A 24,667-nucleotide genomic window follows, 5' to 3' on the forward strand; every position below is an offset into this window, starting at 1 on the left:
ATGGTAGTCAATGGCGAGAGACAACTTATCTTTTTATTCCGTCTGAACTGTGCCCTGAATTACACACATGATGTTTGTCAATTTAAAATATAATTATGAAAGTCAAGAAAGTCGCAGTTTGTCGTAAAACAGAAGAGTAACATGAAAATCGCTCAATGAACTACATCTCTCGTCTCGCACTATGTACGTCACCAACATGGCTGTCACCTTAGCGCGTTTCATTTCGTTCTTCCAGAAAAAGTATTAAAAGGGGTGAAAATCACTACAAGTTGGGTCATGTTGAGAGCTGCAGCTATGCAAAAGGAGACTTAGTCTGTTTGACAGAAAATAACAGACGTTAGCTTCAGTAAAGGTAGCTTCATTCATTGAGAGAAAAGGTATGACGTCACATGTGCGCCTTTTGGGTTTGTAGTCTTTGTAATTACGTATTTTCTCAGTCTTATACCTCAACAGTTTTACATCAAACTGCGACTTTCTTGACTTTAAAATGTATCTTTTAAATTGACAAACATCATATGTGTAATTCAGGGCACAATTCAAACGAGATCAAAATATTTGTTGTTTCTCACCATTTACTACCATACAATATTTTTCCGAAATAAGGTCCCATGGTGGTCCACCGGAAGGGGAGGGACTTAGGCTCTCTATGTACTCCAATGTGACATAACATTGGAACAGGCCCCGCCCACGACTGGCGACGGAATCTGCCCTATTAGCTTAGCTCCTCCCCTCAATGAGCTCAGCCCAGAACATTTAACAGCAGGATTCAAGTAAGAAATGTATTCTTATTAAAGCTACTGTAGTCATGCAGTCAAGTGCTGTGAGGGATTTTCAGTTTTCCTTTTGTTGTTTGGTTCATATTGACAGCATATATGGCAGTAGGTACTATATATTATGCTGTTGTCACTTTAATACACAGACATTACCTTGTGTTTATTTGACAGTTTAAGTTCAATAAGAGAACTTAGTTTAATACTCACATGACACGCTGTCTGACATCCAGTTTCTGTGCGCATGCTTCGGATGTGTGCGCTCAGAAAACCAGAATCAAAAGTTTAAACTGATATGACTGTAAAATGCATGCAAATAAAAAACGTCCATGATGACGAAGAACTCCAGTGTCACGTTAGCGTGGCCGCGATAGAGATGATAATCAGAACTAAACAGATGTTTATCTGACCCGAGGCACGAGCTGTACAGGCTCCGCCCTCTTCTGTAAAGCTGGGTGGAGTGCAGCAGCTCATTTGCATTTAAAGATACATGCACGGAAACTGTTAACCAAAAATCTTACTGTCCCCAACCTTTTGAACTGTACTGTTAATTAAAAAATTTAACATGTTAATATTTGCCCTGCACAGAGTTTATGAAGCAACTGGATTGCCTTTATCATTGAATGTTCAATGTTAATTAATCATAGATAATTTATGATAAGTTATGATCAGGGGCGAGTTGTATGAACATAGCCATTATGTTAAGACTGTCTTAAGAACTAGTACAAACAACTAGCAGTTAGTTAGGGGTATTCAGTCTTACTTTTCGGTATTAGACTAATCTACTATTTTATATACCTGACTTTTAAAAAAAAAGTTATGTGCAGTCCTAAAGAAAAAGTTTGACTAACTTGTAAGACTAGCATGCAACCGGCTCCTGGAGACCCTCACTAAACTCCATTGCTCGATGTTGTCCAGGTTTCATGAGAAAGATACTTTGTCCCTACTCTATCTTTCAGTTTGGTTTGTTTGTTTGTTTGTTTGTTTCCCCCGCTGGCCAGTCATAACAATGTTGTTTTCATGTTTGGTTTTTCGCTCCCTTTATATCCTCAGGTTGCATCTTTACTAAAAAAATGGGGCATTTCATGATACTTGACCCTCACAATCTGTTCTCTGTTCATCCGTCCTCACTTAACTTATGTTTCCCCACTTCCTTCCTTGTTTTCATAAGTTCATAATGCACCATTCCCTGGAACCAATTAGCCGCAATTTATGCTTAATCCTAATTTCCCCTTTTTCCTGTTTTAGATCCCAATGAAACATTCTGCAAAACAAGATTGCTCTTTTCCAGAGTGATAGAGGTGCTTTGTCCCAATTTTGATCTGCAAGAGTGCTTGACCTTGTTCATGCGCCTGTTTCTCAGAAGAGCAACGGATTTTTTCAGTGTGTTTTTCTTGGAAAGCCTCACTCCCTATTGTATAGCGGAGAAAAGCACTGCGTTTGAGTGCGAATGTGCGCGTGCCCGGGTGTGTCTCCTTGTGAGTGCGTGTTGTTTCATAATTGTGTAAGGGAAGGCAGTCTTTTCCCACCTCTAAACATATCCTGGAACTCTCTGTGTACCTTGCAGCTCTCCTGTCAGGCTGACTGTAAAAAGCACCTTACATAACTGCTGTGATGAGAGACTGCACTGTTACCCCCCTCCTTATCTCACACACCCCAGACTAGATCAAATCATATACATACACATTAATCGCATACGCGCTCGCACACACAATTTGTAGACCACAAACAAATATCTTGTACGTGAGCTACTGTGTGGGCACACACACTTTACGAACATAATGACTCACTGTTAGTATCGAAAACACAAAAAAGCATTTATAACTGGCTGCAGTTGATTTGCGTGACTACTTCCTGTTTCTAAAGTTATCTTTGCATCCGGGCCTTTGTTGTCTAGATCTACCTCTATATGCTTTAGATTTTGGAGTTGGAGTTTTAGCACACTTGCTCATATTTATAAGCATGCAATCGCTAGCAGAGAGGGGTCATGATGATTGACTCGGAAGTCCGTGTTCTAGTGTAGTCAGGATATGATTCACAGCGCTAAACCATTTGATATTTAGTCAGGGTCTTATATTCCTTTACATTGCATAATTTTGTTTGTTTTTTTAGGATGATGTCAGACATCCTATGTTGACACCAAGTGATGAGTTTGCATTCTTAATTGGATTTTTCGCTGTTCTAACTTGGCAGGATTAAATGGGTTATTGCGTTTTAGCACTCTACCGTTCAAAAGTTTGGGGTTTCAAATTAATAGCAAGGATGCATTAAATTGAACAAAAATGATATTAAAGACTTTTGGGTCATTTCGTGTCAAATCAACCAAATTTCTGAAACTTCCCCAGCTAAAATTTTTGATTTTGTTAATATTTTTTCTAAAGAAAGTCTAGCATAAATAGTGATGAAAGCCAAATATTAAATTTCATGGATGTATATTTACTGAGTAATCCACTATTTTGTAGAGGGGTTAAAAAATGATTTGGAGCCAGATTACAGAAGGGCAAAAATAACTTTTTCATGCCTGTAACTCAAGGAGTTTTTAAGATAAATTCATATCATAAAAAATGTTTCCCCTATCAAAACAATTGCATAGAACATACCTGTCAGAGTGCCATAGATATTGATTTTCCAAAGTTTGCATGCCTGTAACTCAAAAAGTATTATATCTTTTAGTAAAGTAAGATATCGCAATATGATTTTAGATTCTGGTTCATAACAAACTTTTCTTTTGAAGTCTTCATTTCAACAATATGGTTCAACCCCAATAGATGTGGGAATCTCAATGCGGCTCCATTTTTAAATTGTTGAATTTTACCCATTTTCAGTGGACAAAAACCAAATGTGAGTCACTTTGCAGTTTGCACACAGCTGATAATTGCATTTAAAGGGGGATGTCTGAATAATAAATAATGTTGAAACTAGGAATGTATCTTGTTTTTCCCCATCAAAACAATTGCATAGAACGCCAAAAATCCACTGAAATGCTCGAGTTGAGACACATTGTTCTTCAAGTGTATTTATAAGAATCTATATTTGAATTAGTTTCAAGGATATTTGGAAGAAGGGATTTTGTTCATTTTAACAGATTCTGAAGCTACATGTTTACTGCATTGGCATCTCAGTATCTCTGGGATTGAACCATATAGCCTTAAAAAAGATTTCAAAAGAAAAGTCTCATAGGAACAAGAATCAAAAATGATATTCAGAATCAGATATCTTTAATACTTTAAATACAAAAAGTATCCGCTGTACCACTTAAAATCTGGCCAATTTAACAATTTACTCATGGAACCACATTGAAATCCCATTATCTCTGATATATAGACCTATCAATCTCTGTGTAAAAAATAAAATAATAATGCTGCCATCTTTTTAAAGTCATTTTACCCCCCTGTAATCTGGCTCCAAATCTCAGGTGAAAATTGTCCTTTTGACCCCTAACCTTTAAACAGTAGTGTATATTTAGTTTGCATTGTTTCTATCCCACAACCTTATTAGAACAGACTTGCGACCCATTTTTGCGGCCCACCATTTGCCAGAGAGGCAGTTTCTGAGTGACAACATGCTGTGCTTTAGTGCACTACAGTCTTTGAGACCTTTAACTGCTACTGTTATGCAACAAAACTCTGCTGCTATACTTGCACTATAGAGTGTGAGACTGTCGGCAGGGTAAAACATCCTCCGAGAAGTTGTTAAATTCTACAGCCATTAATCCCACACAATCACCGCATTCATCAATGATTTTGAAGATAATTACTGTCATTCTTCAAATGAGCTGTTGTGTGCAGTGTTCCTGTTATTACCTATTTGTAAGTCTCTGTTTTTTGTGAGAACTATTATTGTTTTGTACTTATTTAGCCTATTTATTTGTTGAATACGTCTGTTAACTGTTTAAAGAGCTGCACTTAAGCCATTAGTCCATATATCGCAATACAACATGTCACTTTTGCAGCAGAAGTATTTTTTCCTATTTATTTTCTTGAAAATCAGTGGGGAAAAATAAAGGCACATGAGTTTTTTTATGCATTGAGAATGACTTATATATAAATCAAAATGCAGTAGAAAACCGTTTATAAATGTATACACATTTATTAGACATGTAAATCACAATGTTTGGGCTCAGTATGAATTTTTAGCATTTTTGAAAGCAATCTCTTATGCTCACCAAGGCTTCATTTATTTGATAAAAGAAAATACAGTAAAACCTGTAACAGTTAAATATTTTTATCTGGTTTTTTTCGTTCTTTAATACATTTTAAAATGCAATTTATTCCTGTGGTGGCACAGCTGAATTTTCAGCAGCCATTCGTCCAGTTTTCAGTGTCACACGATCCTTCAGAAATCATTTTTACATACTGATTTGGTGTTCAAGAAACATTTCTTATTATCATCAATGTTGAAAACAGTTGTGCTGCTTAATATTTGTGTTGAAATTGATCTTTTTTGTTTTGAATTCTATTATGTATAGAAGGTTCAAAAGAACCCCAAAAACTCTTGCTCACCCACATTTTCGAATGATAGTGTAAATGTGTAAAACAGATTTTTTGCAAAACAGTCGTTGGGCAACAACATTCACAACTCTCTCTTCTCTTCAGGAGAAGAATCTGGACTGGTTTCCCCGGATGCGGGCCATGTCTCTGGTGAGCTCGGAGGGAGATAGCGAACAGAACGAGATCCGATCGCTGCACGAGAGATTGGACACCACTGTCAGTCTCGTGTCTCAGCTGTCTGGCCAGCTCTCTGAGCTTAAAGAACAGGTAACATACAGCACGCCATCCAATGGGACAGCCCGGTTTCACAGAGCAAAACATTCTTTCTCCTCACAGGGCCTCTGAAGTGTTTACTATTAGGCCCTGCTGTGGAAGTGCGTCAGAGCTGGGGTGGGGCGGTGCCCCGGGGCGATGTGGATGTTCCGGCTTTGCTCCGCTGTGTCGGATCACTGCCATCACCTGCCTGGCCCACATGTGATTCCGCACAAACAGTTTAACCGATTCACATGACACAGGGAGAGGGAGAACTGTAGGTTTTAATGGGATGACGTTAGAAAAGAAATTGCTGCCCCATGGCTCAGTTTTTTTGTTTTTTCTTTTGTGTGTCTGCATGGTTTGACCTTAGACTTCAGAGTTGAACTGTGTTATGTGCAGAAACGCACAAGAACTGCACGGTCATTGAGAATCGGCACTGGTCCAAACCAGTGGACCAGAAACATTCGAACTAGAACATTTAACCACACCGCGGTGCCCCTCACATCCTTCTGATTCCTGACGGTCACGAGGAGCGGGCTTACTGTAATTCTCCTGGCAGTGCTAGATGTTAAATAACTTATTAAAGTGATTTCTCCTCCGACAGCCAGGCCTAATTAAACAGATTCTCCTCACCTCTCAGCTCCAGCTAGGCTGAGATCCAGCTCAGATACATTAGGCCAAATCCCAACTTGTCATGTTTTCAGACAAACTCTCTGATTTAGTGTAGCTCACTGTGTTCCACCTTCATTTTCTCGCTAGGCCTGTTTGCTTAGTAGTTCCCTTTTTTTGTCTGGAACACCCACGAAAAAAAGGTAAAGTAGTGGCCAAAAGTGATGTTCGGAGGAGATATTTGTTTTTAATGACCCTGCAAGTTTAATATGAGGGAAATATTTTTTAATTAAATTTTAAATATATATATATAAATATGAGGGAAGAGCAAAACACTAAACTTGATTATTTGGTAAAAAAGGCAAACAGGCAACAGGTTTTATACAAAAAAACAAAAATAGCTAAAAAGCTCACAAGAAAAAGCTTACATTTACTACAACATCAGTTATTTATTTATATTTTGTTGGTTCTCTATTGCTTTTATGCGACAGCCTGACCAAAAATTATGTCCACTAAATTTTGCGTGTTTCTTTGTGTTATCACAAATAAACCAATTGACTCCAAGCACAACTATGCAATATGCATACAAAATCTTTAATAATATTTGAATAAAGGGTGGGGATATCAGTTTTCCTAGGCCGGACATTACTTTTGGCCACTGCTGTTCATGATTTAAACCCAGTGTGTTTGGAAAAGTAAAAAAGTGACCCATGGAACAAGATATTGGTCCAAGTGACACTGTTGTAAAGGAATAGTTTAATAAAAAAAATAAAAATAAAGGAATAGTTTAATAAAGGAATAGCCAAAAAAATTCTGTCATCCTCAAGTTCCAAACTTGTATGACTCTTTTTCTTCTGTGGAACAAGGCATTTTGAAGAATGTTGGTAACCATGCAGTTTTGGTTGTTCATTGTACAAAAAAATTACTGAGACGTTTATCAAAATATCTTAAAGTCGGCATGAAATTCATGAGTAAAATAAAGCCTGTGGTAAACATAACTTGACGATACTTTGACGTTTTGTTCTACAACATACACTCCACACACTCACACCTCAAACTGTCTTATTTAGTTGCTTATTAGAGAAATATACGTTTTCAAAAATAAACAGAACTGCTTCAAAATTTGCGATTTCTGTATGGGTGTGTGCAGTTTATGTTGTAGAACATAATGTCAAAGTATAGTCAACTTATCTTTACCATAGACTTTATTTTACTCATAAATTTTTTTTTTTAAATAAAAAAAACATTATAAAAACCCATAGGAAAATCTGGAAGGAACCAGCAGCGAATTTGTCAATCTCATGTGAGTGACAGGTTTCCCCGCCCCCACGCCAGTAAACGCATCATCAGAGAAGAGAAGAGATGTCGTTTCAAGAGGAAGGGGATGTTATTTTGATTAAAGATGGATGTACTTTACTGATAAGTAAAAAACAAAGACGAAACTTGTTTCAATGAAAACACATCAATTGTGAGCCGTTACACAGAGAATTCAGTTTTTTCACTGTAATTTATAAGATGACATGTTCTTTAACACTGTACATGAAATGTCTCATTAGATCTATTACAGTTTTTTACTGTAGAGTATGGGAAGTTACAGTTAACCTGTTTTGTGTGTTTGTGTGTTTATGTACAGATGACGGAGCAAAGGAAGAACAAACAGAGACAGGGCTTTCTTGGGCCATCACAAATAAACCATCAAATCCCCCCTCCACACTGAGGACGAACTTATCACCTCTTCACACACACTCACACACAGATGCTGATGTTCACACCATGAACAACACTACACTCATGGTGATATCACACTTTACATCATGACATGACAGTTGTCCAGTTAGATGAATAGAAATGACTACAGACTTGAGTGTCATTTCATAAGTGTTTCCCCGTTTAAATCTTATAGATGGAAGACGTTTGTTAATGCACAGAGTGTTTATTCAGAAAATCATAAACCCTGGGCTCATGAGGGAATTTCCATTTTCTCCCAGAGGGCTCGGCTGTCTGAATTTTTTTTCTTTTTTTTCTATCAAGGGTCAAGTATTAACTCCCTCACATTTTAATTGTCCTATCCATAAGTATTGCTGTAACTCAAAGTGGACTTTAATCAGTGCTGGAATAACTGGAGAAATAAAGTGCCTTAGAGAGTTTCATAGTTTTTTTATAATTCACAATTACTTTAATGAAAGATAGAAGACTGGAAACATTATCTCATAATCAGACAATCATGTGACCGTTGGAATGTGTTTGCATCACCTTCTACAAAGACCTAAACGCTAGTCTTAACTCTTAATGACTTTTATTGTGTATTTTTATGTGAGACATGTGACTAGCATGTTTGTGCTTGCCTTATACACAGTACATAAAGTAATAAAGAATTTATATTTGGTATTACAATGCTTAGTTTGACTCTGGATGTTGTGAAGAATGACTGTGACCCAAAGTTAAACTCGTGTGATTCTCAAGTCTGTTCTTTAAACCTTTTAGAAACTCAGATTAAGGTTTGGAGTTTATTTGTGTTCTCATAGCAAGTGCCACAAAAGTCACCAAGTATCACACCATTCCAAAGTAAAAAAAAAAAGTACAATATTTATGGTCCTGAGTGACTGAAGAGCACCAGAGGGTTAAATCTGTATTAAAAAATAAATAAATGTACCTTATTTCCTCATAAAATTATTAGTATACGTTTGTAATCAAAGACAATTTAACTGAAATGTTTAGTTAAGTCAAAGTCTTATAAGTAAGTGTTGGGGAAAGTTACTTTTAAAAGTAATGCATTACAATATTCCGTCAAAAAAAAAAAGTAACTAATCGCGTTACTTAATGTTACATTACTTTTGCATTACTTTTTCTCACCTGGACTGGGCTTGTTTGTTTTTTAATAACAACAAAAAAAGTTCAACACTCCAAAAGTTAAAGGACAAGTTCGGTATTTTACACTTAAAGCCCTGTTTTCAGATCGTTTCTGATGAAATACAATGGTTAAGATTGAAATTTGGACAAATGCTGCTGGCCCGAGAATTTTCGGTTTCTGTGGTAGCACCCCCCCACCTCCACAATGGTTGCATAGGTGCACTGGAACAATCCTTCCTAAAACGCATTAAACTTTCGTTTACAAAGACGTGAAACTCAACGAGTGGTCAGGACCTATTTTTCCAAACGCCTCACACCCGTACATTCTTCCGTTGAGAGGTTGAATAATGAATAATAGACACTCCAGCCCACAAACAACCCCATTTCCGTTTCCGGCGGCGGAGTAATACCGTACGATAAAACCTGTTGGAAAGCATCTTTTGCAGCGATTTTTGTGTGAGCATATCAGTGAACACCCCTGACCACTCGGTGAGTTTCACGTCTTTGTAAACGAAAGTTTAATGCGTTTTAGGAAGGATTGTTCCAGTGCACCTATGCAACCATTGTGGAGGTGGGGGGGGTGTTTTGTTTTGTTTACCTAAATTCATTCTTGCTTATTAATTTGGTTGAATTGGATCATCGAAGGTCAGCAGCAAAGACATTGGTTAATAAAGTGAGATTAAATACATAAAGTATATTTGTGCAATTTAACATTTAATTATTAGAGGTTTGCATAATCAGAATTTGCATTTCACTGTTTTTATTCACTTTGAACAATAATTAATCTGTTTTTGTCAAGTGAGATGAGTAAATGCATGCTAGAACTCCATCATATTTACACAGCGCACACAACGCCTCTGTACCTTAATCACGATTTCTCTCAGCATTGGGAGAAGAGAGGTGTCAGTCAATAACTGGGAAAACAAAGTAACTCAGATAGCCTATTTTGTTGGAAATTTAAAAGCAATGCGTTACTTAACTAGTTGCTTGAAAAAAGTAATCTGATTACATGTGTCGATAATGATTGTTGGAGTCATTTTGCATTAAAAAACATCCGTTGATTGCTTAAGCTATAGTATTGATATATAGGGTAGACTCTTCAGAGTACAAAGACCCGTGTCTGCTCGTGCCTTCACCCTGGCACGGGTTAAAATTAGCCCCCGACGCCTCCATTATAGCTCCCAGCTGTCACTAAGCAGGGGAAAGTCCAACATGTCTGGAATGCACCATCAGGGTCCAGAAGACAGTTAGTTGGATAACTGCCACTCTTACTAAATGTCCCCACTCGCTCTGATCGCACGTCTTTCAATCTAGAAGCAAACGTCATAGACATAGCAGTTATTCAATGTTCTAGTCTCCTCTCAGAATGCATTTTAATGATCGTTGATCCTCCGTAAAGACTTGACACACACATTTCCATCATTCAGGTGTGCGCAGTTGGTAAGGCAAGACAGTGTAGGCTACACCATCCTGCATAAACACACTCATTAATCTAAATATACCACCCTCCCTTCCTCCTTTCTGCATGTGACTGTGCGTGTTGTTGTCATGCTGGTGGGTCTGAGAGCAGATGAGATCTGTCACATGAGCTGGTCTCGGAGAGGCGAGAGATCACCCCTGCTGCACTCTTTCCTAAAAGCACTGCAAATGTTAGGGGGATTTTTCATTTGACTCAGCGTTCCTGCTTAATCGATTAGTGTACGGAGTGACTTGCTGAAGTTCTGAGAGACAAAGAGATCAAAGCCCTCAAAGAGACCTGGCCCTTTTTTTTATTTTGTGGAATGAAAAATATGTTTTTCAAATGTTCACTGCTCTTGTCCATACAATGAAAGTTAATTGTCATCTATCAAGCTAAAAAAAAACATAAAATCAATAGCATAAGTATACCATGTATTGATTTTTAAATTAACGATTTTTTTTTTTTTTTCAGCAAGGATGCATTAAAACTTTTGAATGTTAGAAAAGATTATTCATAAAAAAATCATGGAAAAAATGTATTAAGCAGCACAACTGTTTTCCACATTGATAATAATAAAGAAATGTTTCTTGAGCACCAAATCAGTATATTAGAATGATTACTAAAGGATCATGTGACACTGACTGGAGTAATGATGCTGAAAATCGCAACTATAATAGCAATTGAAAATATATTAAAATAAAAAATTACTTTTTAATAAATGATTGTTTATTTTTTAGATGAAATATGACCTGGACACATTCTTGACAGCTTTTGTGTGATACACCTAACTAGGAAACTGATAATTATTTAAACAGAGAAAAGCATTCCTGCACAATTGTTGTGCAAAATCAATATTATTACAAGAATAATAATAGTAATATAAAACAACAAGACTTATTTGTGTCAATGGCAGGGCAAACAGTGAGGTACTTAAATTTGTGGATGTGTTCCAATGATGGCATGTTTGGCAGCATGAGAAAAACACATAAGTATGAAATTCAGTTAATCATTTTTAAAGGACATGCAATTGGATGGTAAAGGAGAGAGAGTTATGTAAATGCCTTTTATTAGAAATATGCTCAAAGGAAAGATGAGTCATACAAAGCTTACATTTATGAGTGTTTTTTTCCTATGCCGAAGCATCATGTTGCATCTCTTCCCAACACCAGACTGAAGGTCTCTTTAAAGCAACAGACTCTTTTAACACATCAAGCAGCCGTCTTCCTGTTGGCAGTGTTCAAATCACTCAGTCCTTTTCATTTGCTCAGTTTCGTTTCATTGACAATGAGTTAATAAGTACAGACTGAGCTTTTTTGGATTGATTGTCAAGTTTCGCTCAGTTTTCCCCTTTAAATGAAAAGGTTAAACTGCATGTACCCTTCCATTGAATTTAGTGTATCTGTTTGTCTAAGTACCCCTTTAATCCCCCCCACTGGCTGTATGAAGAGTGACTTCAGTTCACAAGCCTGTCCAGCCTCGTCACTTTCATTTCTGACTGCTGTTTTTTTTTACAAGTTCTCTAGACAGTTCTTCAGTTAAAGCAGTACTGTATTTATTTTGGTATGTTTGTGTTATATTTTAGAAATGTACACCTCTTCCAATATAAAACTACATACTGTATATATATATATAGTAAAAAATCTACATTTCAAATTTCTCTGTTGCATGAATCTAACTGATCGTTATAAGCTAACAAGTTTTACTAAAATATTGCAAAAAATTATGCAAAACATATGTATTTATGGTATGTATGTATGTATGTATATATTAGTTCTGTAAAATCGATTAAGCGTGATTCATCGCATCTAACATAAAGGTTTGTGTTTATTATATTTATTTATACATATGTTAAATGTGTGTGTGTGTGTGTGTGTGTACACACATATATATATATATATATACTGTACAGTTGTCCACATTTGAAGTGGATCAAAACCTTTCATCAAAGTTATACATTATACAAATTATAAAGTTATACAAAGAACAATACCCGTTCTTGTCTTAGGACAACTTAACTTAACAAATTAACTTTTTTTGATCCACTTCAAATGTTGACTACTGTATATACACCCATATATTACATAAACACAAACTTTTTTGTTAGATTCGATTAATCGCGGTAAATCGATTTGACAGATATACAATGTTTTGTATAATTTAATTTTAAATATTCTTCTGCAAACGGGAACACTAGGAATTTCGTCTCAGAAACAATGAGCGAAAAGTATGAAGTAAGAAAATGCATGCGAAAGGTGAAGCTTGTGCAACTGATTGCATTTCTTTTTTCTTTTTTCTTTAATACTGGCACTTAATACTTTATTTCATTTTTATGCATGGCATTACCACAATAGTAACAACAACAGCAGATTGTGTCACTATTTCATTTTTTTAATCTTCAGGTCTTGTTTTGCATCATAGATAAAAATACTCTCCTTGGCAGTGGTAACCAATGTAGAAAAATACAATGAGTCTAAAAATTGCATAAAACTTTCCAAAATATTGTAATATGGCAATACAAACACAGACTCGTTCAATTGCTTTGATAAAAGGTCACGTGGCAGATAGCTCCCACTGGGGCAGATATTGCAGCAAACAGTTTCTTCCCTAAAGGCACGAACACTCCCACGCGCCACATGTTTACTTCTCCACAGAAATCTCTCGGTGCCCTAAACTTTCTGCCAATTCTGGGCGGAAGGAGATCCCATCTGTAGCCCAGCGAAAAACACCTGGTACCTGTGCTTCCAGATCAGGAAAGCCCCCAGCAGACAGACGATAGCTTGAGCCAGGTTCAGCAGCATCTGCAGAAGGTAATACATCGGTAGAGTGCTTATGATGGCACTGCAGTCTGTCACACCTCTGTAGGCGAAAGTGCGGGCGATGGGGTCCTCGGGGTCCAGGGTGCACATACAGTCCTCCTTCATTTCCTTGCAGCTGTAGCTGGTGGTCAGGGCGTAATGGTAGCACTGGAATGCGATGACCAGTACGGAAATGACCAGCCCCATAGTGCACAGGAAGAAGTACAGGAGCTGGGCAGAAGTCATTTGTGATGATTAAGATGGAGATAAGATTTTAATTAGACTAAAATGCCTATACTTGTTCATTTAAAACCAGTTCAGTGTCTTGGTGACTCAGGAATGTTACTGGCAATATCAATTGTCCATTAAATATAAAAAATATGCCTAATTAAAGAGTCAGTTCACCACGAAATTGTAATTTTGTCATTAGCACACTCAGGCCATACAAAATTTCTTTCTTGCGTGAAACACAAAAGGAGATGTAGGCATAATGTTTACCTTATGATAACAATGAATAATGATTTTAAATGTCAAGCCCCATGCAAAAAAACAAACAAACACACAACGCACCATGAGAGTATCATAAATGTGGTCTTGTATTTTGTGGCGCCACCCTTAAAGGTTCCCAAAGAGGGTTTAAGCAGCGATGCCATAGAAGAACCACTTTGGGTTTCCCAAAGAATGTTTCAGTGAACAGTTCTTAAAATGGTGAAGAAAATGTTTATTATCTGAAGGTTCAATGGATGTTAAAGGTTCTTCATGGAACCACAGATACTAATAAAGGACCTTTGATTTTTAAGAGTGTTTTTAAGCAACGACAAAGGTAAATGATTCAGAATTGTGATGGGAAATCCGACTCATTTTCAGAGCCAAAAGAATAAGACCAATTGGACATCGTCTTGGTTCAGTGAGCAGGTGAGTTATTGACTCGAGAACCAACAGAACCAAATTGTGAAGAAGAAATATTTTTGTTATAAGAAATAATATTATTGAAAACTGACTCAAAAGAGCATTGCTTATTCATAATTCAAAAACTTGGAACATTGAGCTTGATATGGCCCACTTTTATAATACTATTATGTTTTTTTTTTTTTTTTTTTTACTTTCCAGAAATAAAGGTTCCAAAAGTTTTTTTTGTGATGCCATAGGAGAACCATTTGGGTTCCCTAAAGAACCTTTCAGTGATCAGATCTTAAAAGAACCTTTTTTCTTTGTATGAAGAACATTTTAATAATCCAAAGAAACTTTTTCCACTATAAAGAACCTTTTGTGCAATGGAAAGGTTCCATGGATGTTAGATTCATGAAACCATCAATGCCAAAAAAAGAACCTTTATTTTTAAAGAGTGAATGGCAAAGAATGGCAATCCTTTTGTGTTTCATGAAAGAAAGAAAGAAAATAATAGTGTGTTGGAATGACATGGTGGTGAGTAAATGATGATTATATAATGAAATAATTTTAAATTTCTGGATAATTCATTCAGTTCAAATAATGATATGCAGATTTTTTTTAATTCTAGACCTGTTGCTATAGCTCAAAGTATCTTGCTCTCAGAGCTATACTGTAGTTTTAAAGTCTATTTGAAATGTATTTACATACAGTATGAGGGGGCAATTGTAATTGTCAATTTATCCAAAAGCTGCATTTATGTTTCACCTTTATGATAAACTGAACCGATGCTCTCTCATCAGGCACTCTGGTGATGCAGAAGAGGATGAATCCCAGCAGAGACACCACACACATCTGCAAAACATGAAAATACAGTAGAGACATTTTAATAGACTTGTCACTCAGACCCCAAAAGTACCAAAAAAGAATTGAGTTGGAGGGTGGATCACTGTTATCATGTGCAACTCAAAGTCTGTTGCTGAAATCTTTTGTCATTGTTGCCATGAACACATACCAGTCGCTGGATTGATCTAATCTTATTTGCAGTGCAGCAGAGCTCCTAAGTTTCTGTGTCTGCCAGGCTTGTCATGAGCCAACCATAACCCTCATTGTAATCAGCATTGTGCAACTCAGCATTGAGCTGTCATCTGATAATATATTGAATGCTGCTGCAAATTGAATAGCTTGACCCCCCCCCATGATATCTTTATCTCTCACGCTTTTTATCTCTCTCTTTTCTTCTCTGTCTCTCTCTCTCTCTCTCTCTCTCTCTCTGTGTTTTCCCCACTCTTTTCTCAGCGTGATTGGAGTCTTGTGACTAACGTGTGGTATCTAATTTGATTGTTTTTCCCAGGTTCTGAGGCAGAGAAGTCTTGGTGACCTCAGCGTTTTCTCGAACAGCAGCCCTCTCGTGAGGCCTAAACTTGAGATCTCTGATCTATATTGCTGCAATGAAATGTGTGCGTTTTATGATTCTGAATCTGTGTATTCAACATAGCCGTCGCTTATTTTTTATTGCCACATTAGCTAATGTTTTACACAATAAAAGTGTTGTTGGGGGTTGTGTGGCAGTCAGAATTAAACAGAGAATGATTTTTACATTTCATTTCGATTTCTTGATTTGAATTGAGGTAGCAAACATCCAAAACTGCAATTTGAATTGAAATGTAACATTTTAACAACTAAAAACAAAGATGGTAACACCATTAGTTAACCACAATCATCTTAATGTTAATTTCAACATATACTAATATATTATTAATATCAAAAGTTGTTTTGTAGTTGTAATATATATATTTTTTTTAAGTTGTAATGTTATTTAATGGACCTGAGCTAACATGAACTATCAAAGAACAGTTGTACTAAAGTTGAATAAAGATTAAAGGGACAGTTCACCTAAAAATGAAATTTCTGTCATCATTTACTCACCTTCATGTTGTTCCAAACCTGTCTGAGTTTCTTTCTTCTGCTAAACACAAAATACAATATTGTTAAGAATGTTGGTTACCAGAGAGTTGGTGATAGCCATTGACTTCCATAGTATTTTTTTTCCTACTATGGATGTCAATGGGTCCCATCAACAGTTTGATTACCAATATTCTTTAATATATTTAATTTTTTGTTCAACAGAAGAACGAAACTCATACAGGTTTGGAACGACATGAGGGTGAGTAAATGATGATGACACAATTTTTCTTTTTGGGTGAACTATCCCTTTAATACTATAACAAATGCATTACAGTTACACAAACTTAAATTAAATAATGTAATTTCTATTATATTCATCTTAAAACTGATGCATGCGAAGTTATTTCAGACCCTGTTATGTTGTCGGTCTACGTGACTGAACATGAATATCTGCACTCAGGGATTGCTTTGAGCAATCTTTTGAACAATATTTTGCTATTTATAAGTTTGATCTTACTCTCTTGTGATTCTCAAACGAACAGAGCTGTAGTATTTTTAGATTTATTTAGCTGAGGAACCCGAGTTGTTTTTAAACTCTAAATAGGCTTCTGCAACTGAATACTTATGTGCAAAAGTTAAGAAGCATGAATTCTTTGTAAATGACTGCTGAACAAGTGAAATTAAATGAAAATATCTCAGTGGTGAATATCATATCAGCTTTACAACATTCAGACTGCAGGAAAAAGTGGCCCAATTCTGATTTTTAATATGTGACTCACATCTTTCTTTCTTTTTTTCCATTGCAGTGTGAACAGTACAAACAACGTGACAACTGATCTTTTGATTTAAGCCACTTCCATACACTGTAAAAAAAAAAAAAAAAAAATCCATTACATTTACGGTAAAAAAAAAACGGCAGCTGTGATTGCCAGAAATTTACCCTAAAAAATACGGTAGCAACATTTTAGGTTTTACAGATTAAACTTAAATTTAATGTAAAATACCGTATTACATTAACTGATATAACGTTAATATACCAATCTACTGAAGTACTTTATAACTTTGTAGTACACTGACAGACACCAAACACAGTGGTGATGAGAGTCACATGATGATTCAAAGCCTATCACAAGCAGCTTTTCCACAAGTTGAGAAGGTCAAAACTAATATATAGAAGGTGCACAATGTCATTCACACAAACACTAAACACCATCATTAAAAAAACGCAATAAACATTAATTTACCAACATTAGATGTAACATAAAACCCTAAATGTACATAACTAATAGGAAAAACTAAAACTAAGAAGAAACAGTTATTCAACGAAAATACATCAAATGTGAAGTGTCTTGCAGGGAATTCTGGGAATGTCAATTTACAGTTTTTCACTGTAAATTATACAAAGACTTGTTCTTTTTCACTTCCAAAACCTTTAACGGTATTTTACTGTAAAAGTACATTAAATGTACGGTTCGATCTATTACAGTTATTCACCATATATAGTACCAAAACTTTCTGTTAACCAATTAACTGTTCTTCACCGTAGCATTTTTACAGTCTTTTACCATTAAAATCACAATCAGTTTTTACAGTGTAGCCCGGACCTCAGTCTGAACAGTCATATCGTAATTCATGCTACTTTTATGTCTTTTCCATAAGTTTTAAGGTGACAGCTTTAAACAAGCAAAACTTTAGGGGTCGTATCATAAATATTGAAATATTATCTCCTCATGAGACTGGGTTGAAATTAATAAATAACACTGACTTCAGTGGCCTTCCCATGACAGCGTGCTGTATATGCGGTCTTTGTTTTTGTTCTTTTGTGCATGCTATGCCAGTTCAGGATCAAGATCAGTTCACACTTGAATCTGAAATTTTAAACCCATTTTAGAAAGACAAAAAAAAGCCTTGCAGTGTGAACGTAGTTATTATTTTTGTACTTGGATGTGCACATGCTCTCTCTAACAGCATGATTATGCTTTTGTACAGTATAAGGCTGTGCGGCCAATGAATCTGATGCGATGGCCTCATGCATGAAAGAGTAAAACAAGGCATGCTGGGAGTTGAGGGAGAGGTTGATGAAGAGCAAAAGGAAGCTTACAATGATGCCGGCCCAATGGGGCGTCTCCCTGGCCAGGAGAGAGGGGCTAATGGCAACCATGAGGAAGGCCACCCCTGCTACTGCGATGCCCAAAAGAAGCTGGAACAGAGCGACCAGCAAAGGAAAGCGGCACCCACAACATGTTTGGACATCCTCCAGTAATGGGCCTTCAGGTTTTGCTTTTCCCTTCTTCTCATTGCCAGGGGTTGCGTCGCCTCCTCCAGGCGACCCCTTCGGACTCGTCCCCGACCCCATAATTCCTCCTGTCTCGTGCTGAGATTCTTAATCTTCCTTTGAGGCCGACTGGATGTTCTTGCTCTCGCCCTCTATCTGTTTGTCCTTCTTTTTCTTTCTCGCCTGCCGTTTCTTTTGCTCTCTTTAGCTAGACTGTTCCTTCACGCTGCCTGCCCTGCCCTTCCCCTCCCTCCTCACTGGAGGCTTCTCTCCCTACGCGATCCCTGCTCGCTATTCGGAAGCAGAAAGGGCTCTGAACTAATATGGAAAACATTTGGAGCAGATTCCACAAGAGCCACATATAGAGCACAAGGAGAGGAGACGGAAAGGAGGGAGGGTAGGAAAGGAGAGGGGAGACATAAAGGGGGGACTCCAACACACGACAGCTACTAGACTCCCTGAAACTAAACAGGAAACAGGGTTCTTACAGAGAGAGCAGAAACCATTCTTGTCACTAGCAAACATGTGGGCGAGTGTTTTACAGCCTGGAGTTAGTCACATGATTTTGATGAAGTTACGTGATCCGCAGGCATGTGAGAGGGTTACAGTTAATCTCTTATGAATATTATGAGAGAGAGCAGATATTTCACTTTGTGTTAATTATGGAAATTCATTAACCACATGCAGGACACGTTTCTTATAGTGAATATGTCTGTATTCACCTAGAGCTTTAGTAAAACTTTTTTTTTCTCATTTTATATTTCATGCTCTGATTTTAATAGGTTCATCAGCTGAAGTGTTCTGAAGGCTGGATATTGACAGAATGTGGTCTATTTTTAGCCACACTATATTGAGAGCTTATTCTATGTGCTGTTGTGTAATGTCACAGTCACACCTCGTCTTATATCATGTTGGCATATAAGCAAAGCATTCTCAGTAGATTTTATAGATGTCAATTTATGCTCAACATGCTGCACAAAACTCTAGAAAAGTTTCCATTATAAAGTTGCGCAGACAAATTGAAAAACAAATTGATACAGTTAATTTCGTTTAAAATAAATACCAGATAATCATAACTGTCCATTTGCAAATATTTAACAGATTACTAATAAAATATACTTACTGATAAGAATAATAATAATAATTAATTGACATCAAGCATGATTATGACCCCCACCCCCCACCAAAAGAGGAATTATCATCTTAGACAAATAGTTATAATTATATTTGACAAACCTGATAAACAGCCTATATGAAGGCACTTTGATAATGCATTTATTTAGCGACTTAAATGTGCTTTTGAAGTTGCATGTTGTTTTTTCTAAAAAGACAAAAAATATATTTTGTGTAGGTTTAGCCTATAATAATTTGAACTGGCTTCATATAGAAACATTTAAATGTTATTAATAATAATATATTAAGTACTGGTGTATATTTACATGTGTATATATTATTCCTGAGACTTAAAATGCAATTATTTTAATGCTTTGGAGCGATATGCTGTGGATTATTTTTCAGAGTCTATTCAGCAATGAACTGACAACTTTCAAAACCCGTTTAATTCCCAGACTCTCGAGCTGGTGCATTTACACGTGAGTGTGCGCGCGGTTCCTGCCTGGTGGAGGCGCGCGTGCGCGGTAGTCGCCACGAGCAGACTGAGTGCTGGGCAAAGTGGCAGCTCAGGCGAGCGCGCACACACTTCATCATTCAGAGGTGCTGTGCGAGACCGGACACAACGCACTGACGCTCCGCTGATACTGGATTAACCAAACCTGATTGTAAAAGAAGCGAACAAGAAAGTGGGACAAAGTTATGGATGAAAGAATACCTAGAATGCAGGGCAGACAGTTCCTGGATCACGCGGATTTCTTGGGGTAATTTTATTTTCGGTTATTTTTTTATTTTTTATTTTGTTTCAAGTAACGTTACTATTTTTTTATGTGTGTTGAGATTAAAATAGTGTTTTCTTTTTATAGGGTTGAATATTCGTCTCTCTACATGTGCAAATCCAAAAGAGGGATGAAGAGAGAGGAAGGAAAGGTAAGCAACTGTGGACCCGTGATGGAAACGTGATGTTCGTCAAGTTCACGTAACACCTCGTTATTACAAATTTGAGTGATAATTATTACTTTAAGAACTTTTTTTGCAATGGCTGCTACTTCCCATTCGCAGGACGCGTACAAGTTACCACACAGACTGATCGAGAAAAAGAGGAGGGACCGAATAAATGAATGTATTGGGCAGCTGAAAGATTTATTACCCGAACATCTCAAACTTACGGTAACAATACTTGATTTTTGTATTTTTTAGTCTTGTTAAAATGTGTTTTGTAAATTAATATTAGGGAAAGCATGAAAGTAGGGAAATCCTATAAATGTTCGTATTGTCTTGCAGACTCTTGGTCACTTGGAAAAAGCGGTAGTTCTTGAGTTGACGCTGAAGCATTTGAACGCTTTGACAGCTGTCACAGAACAACAGCACCAGAAGATCATCGCTTTGCAGAACGGTAAATTACATAATATGCTACCCACACAATACAACCTGAGAAACATCTATACCACATGAAGTAAAACAGAGTAAATGTAGCTTAAAAACTAACATAACAGCACAAATGAACGCATAATTATGTGTATATCTTATTTATATTAATATGTCACGTGTTTTATATATTTAAATCTTATATATTTATATCTGTTTTGCATCTATCTATCTATATCAATCAATCAGTGATCTATCTATCTATCTAATCTATGTACAGTTTATTTCTATGTATCTGTCAATCTATCTGTCATTTTTCTGTTGTATATGACAGGACTTTGTCTTTGTTTTATGACAGGTGAGCGATCGTTAAAGTCCTCCCTCCAGGCTGACTTAGACGCGTTCCACTCAGGCTTTCAAGCATGTGCCAAAGAAGTCCTGCAGTATCTGAACAAGGTGGAGAACTGGACGGCGCGTGAGCAGAGGTGCACGCGACTCATCAACCACTTGCACAAAGTTTCCGCGCAGTTCCAGTCGGGCGCAGGGATCCTGCAGCAGCAGCAGCAGCAGTTGCCAGGCGACGACGCTCCAGAACGGGACACGCAGAGAGACACACAAGCCAACTGCGTCCCTGTCATCCAGAGGACTCAGAACCTTGAGCTGAACGAGAACGACACAGACACTGACAGCGGATACGGAGGAGAGGCGGAGAAAGGCGACGGCAAATGCGAGAAAGGATGTGACACAGCGAAAGGAGTTAAGATCAAGCAGGAGTTCGGAGACGAACGTGTCACCAAAAAAGCCAAACTGAACTGGTCAGCGAACGGTGCATCTGATTCCGCCAATACCCGACCGGACGTGGCGCTTATGAACTCTTTAATGGGAATGACGGGTGTTGGTGGACAACAGACTCCCTTTTGCATGCCGTTTTACTTCATAAACCCGTCCGCAGCAGCATCGTACATGCCTTTGTTTGATAAAAGTCATTTGGAGAAGTTGGTGTATCCAGCGGCTGCGGCGCTGACCACGCCGTTCCCGTGGCTTTACCCCGGGATTCCCACTCACGCCTCCACCGCAGCCGCGGCCGCCGCTGCCATCGGTTTCGCCGGTGCGTGTGCCGATAAAACCTCCGGATTTGATGCAGCATCCTCAAAAGACGACGAGCCCCTGTCTCCTGACGGTGACCTGTCCAGCGACGCCGACCTGGCCTCTCCTGTGTCTGGGGACCATGGCTCAGAGAATGATGCCGGTCATCAGTCCCAAAGAAATGAAAATGATGGTACATAAAGCTGGTCCTTTGACCGTTGAGTGCACACTAGTTTGCTTGTAAAATTGCTATTTATCTGTTTATCTTAATTTAATTGTCATTGAGTATTTAGTATAGTGTTTCTATGGATTTCCAAGCAAAGGCTATTCTTTTATTGTTTTGTTTTTTTGTCGGTTTTTGTTTGTATTATTATAATTATTATTAGGATTCAAAATTTCACAACAAACTGGTTTATCAGAATGGGGAGAATGGGGGACGTTGTAACAGCCAGTGCCTTTTGCACTGATTCCTTGAGATATTTGAATGAAAATCCAATTGACTGCAGCCACTTTTATGTCCTTTATGTCTCGCCATTTAATGGCATATTAGTATTGACTGAAAATGTGTGAAATCTCAGACTTTGCTCTGGGTTTTTTGGGGGTTGTTGTTGTAGTTGTCTTTTATTTTTTTTGATGAAGAAATGTAGTTTAGTGCAATACAAATGAATCCTCTTTAAGCTAAAGAACGGCACTTATCCTAGCTGAGTTTTCTTTTTTTGTGAAGATTTGGAAGTCACATATTGGACTCTTGGATGTAATGTTTGATATTGACCTCAAGCAGGCTGGTGTGACTGCTGCAGTATTTGTCAGATATAACTTTCTATTATAGTATGACTGGATTTCAGTCCTATTTCGCTCTTTTCAATGTTCAGTGCTTGAAAGAGTTACCTACATACCTCAACATACCGTAGAGTTTGGGCCACGACTCATTTCATAGAGATGCTCCTCTGGTAGGGGTGGTGACGGAATGTTTCGAGCGATTTTAATTGGACAAATGGTGTGAGCAACAATCCTCTGATGTAATGTTACAGCAGCCCCCGTCTCTCTCTCTCTCTCTCCCTCTCCCGAACAATTGTTCCGAATCACTTGTTGTGAAGGAAATCAGCACTCCAGATGAGAATGGCGGGACCAATCACCTGTCAAACATCACTGAGAGTGCTTTGCCAACAATCTGACATCATTGTTCTGTGTCACCTCTAGCAAAAATGTACAAGGTATTATAGCACCTTATGGAACTTTGATATTGAATGTAATCTGTGTTCTTTTGGTAGATATAAAAAGTTTGTACTGTATATATTCTGATAAAAGTAGTTATTTAATCCAGAGGTAAAGTGCACTTTTTCTTGCCTTCTCAGTTTCCTATTACACAATCCTCACTCTTCGTTTTTAGGCCAATGCCCTTTGAACTCAAACTATGATGTATGTCTTTCTTAAGGAAATCTTCTTAAATAAAAGGCAAGTGTTGGAATATATGTATGGCATCATACTCTTGAGCTAGCATAAACAAACAAACAAACCAACATGTGAGCTGGCTCATTTTAGTCTGTAGTGGGAGAGACAGCTGTTGAAAAAGTGTGTAAGGTAAGAGATATGTGATTATATCAAATGTGTTTTGCCTTTTCTGAAACATTGTCACTATTCATGACCTTGAAAAAGCTAAATGGGTCACGCTGTGTATTGTACAAATGTTGTGGAGCACTGTAACATGACATGAATAAACATGTAAACGGACCTTTTAGATTGGATAGATCTTAAAAAATCAGGAGATCATGGAAGGCTCTTGAGTTTTATTGAATGTGATTATTTTTCTAGGCCTGGGTTTATTAATGCATAGGAACAGTGATGTACCAGCTGCCATTTATTTCTGCATTGTAACACATTTCATAGGCCCTATAGTGTCTTTGCCTCAACTGTCATTTGCCTAAACAGTGGCATGTGGATGTATATAGTTTGTGAATATGCTGTATGTTTAATGTTCATGTTGTAGAAGAAATCTATGGATTTTTTTAAAGGATACACTGAGAGACTGCTGCACATTTCCTTAATGCTTTACACATTTGCTGTTTGAAATTATGCAGCTCAGTTGTCAAATAAAAATAAGCTCATGTAAACTAAATGCTATCACCCCCCTCATTCATTTCAGCACCGATATGCACATGATATTCATATGGCCTGTTACACAGTATAACACTTTAACAGAGTGATGGAATCATTCAGACTTCATTGCAGTCAGGTGACACAGTCCATTTGAGTGTTATTTTCAATGTGAACCACCCAGAAACACCCGCTTACCTGCAGCTGACATCAAGAGATCTGCTAACACTAGCTTCATGTAAATAGATTGTATACATATTTAACATAACCTTTCGCTATTTAATAAAAGGCAACCAGGAAATCAAAAAATCAGTTTAGTCTGAAACTGGATACTTCTAAGGAGTCAACCATAACTTTTCGATCAATAAAAGCTAAATAAAAACTATCCTGTTTAGAAATGAAATGTGCAAATTTCTTTACTGTCATTAATCAAAAATGTAATTAAATTGTGTTTGATGGGCATGGGCCCAACAAACAAAACCTATAAAATGACCTTTTATAAATTAAATAATAGGATCCTTTTTGCTTATGTTTGGATGTTTGTGTTGTTGAGAACCAAAGAATGAGTCAGCTTGTAAATCAGCTGACAGGAGATTCATAATGTTGGAATGTTGAACAACCAAAGTTAACATGTGATATTAATCTGTAAAACAAGGAAGCTAACCACAGACATACAATTACATTTTTAGAGAGAAAAATCTGCAAATCAT

At 37.3% G+C, this 24,667-nt stretch overlaps 3 protein-coding genes and 1 long non-coding RNA gene across 4 annotated transcripts in view; 2 read left to right on the forward strand and 2 right to left on the reverse strand.

Moving 5' to 3' along the window:
* Positions 1–8,518, forward strand: part of itpr2 (inositol 1,4,5-trisphosphate receptor, type 2) — a 96,111-nt gene extending 87,593 nt beyond the window's left edge. Inside the window, exons 56-57 of the mRNA XM_082181915.1 lie at positions 5,366–5,527; positions 7,758–8,518. Coding sequence (XP_082038041.1) covers positions 5,366–5,527; positions 7,758–7,841 — 246 coding nt within the window. The 3' untranslated portion in view covers positions 7,842–8,518. The remainder of the gene's footprint in view (positions 1–5,365; positions 5,528–7,757) is intronic.
* LOC309507683 overlaps positions 1–24,667 on the reverse strand; it is a 203,015-nt gene that overhangs the window by 28,184 nt on the left and 150,164 nt on the right. The window lies entirely within an intron of this gene.
* Positions 12,735–18,571, reverse strand: sspn (sarcospan (Kras oncogene-associated gene)). Its single transcript, XM_082182012.1, has 3 exons — positions 18,126–18,571; positions 14,885–14,971; positions 12,735–13,459 (listed from the first exon to the last, which is right to left on the reverse strand). Exons 1-3 carry the CDS (start codon positions 18,378–18,380, stop codon positions 13,100–13,102), a joined length of 702 nt encoding a protein of 233 aa, XP_082038138.1. The 5' UTR covers positions 18,381–18,571; the 3' UTR covers positions 12,735–13,099.
* Positions 19,953–23,979, forward strand: bhlhe41 (basic helix-loop-helix family, member e41). The gene is made up of 5 exons (XM_082181974.1): positions 19,953–20,173; positions 20,276–20,339; positions 20,472–20,579; positions 20,694–20,805; positions 21,136–23,979. The coding sequence occupies exons 1-5, from the start codon at positions 20,112–20,114 to the stop codon at positions 22,062–22,064; spliced, it is 1,275 nt and encodes a 424-aa protein (XP_082038100.1). The 5' UTR covers positions 19,953–20,111; the 3' UTR covers positions 22,065–23,979.

Source organism: Leuciscus leuciscus (assembly GCF_965113295.1).
Source record: "Leuciscus leuciscus genome assembly, chromosome: 10".
Lineage (NCBI taxonomy): Eukaryota > Metazoa > Chordata > Actinopteri > Cypriniformes > Leuciscidae > Leuciscus > Leuciscus leuciscus.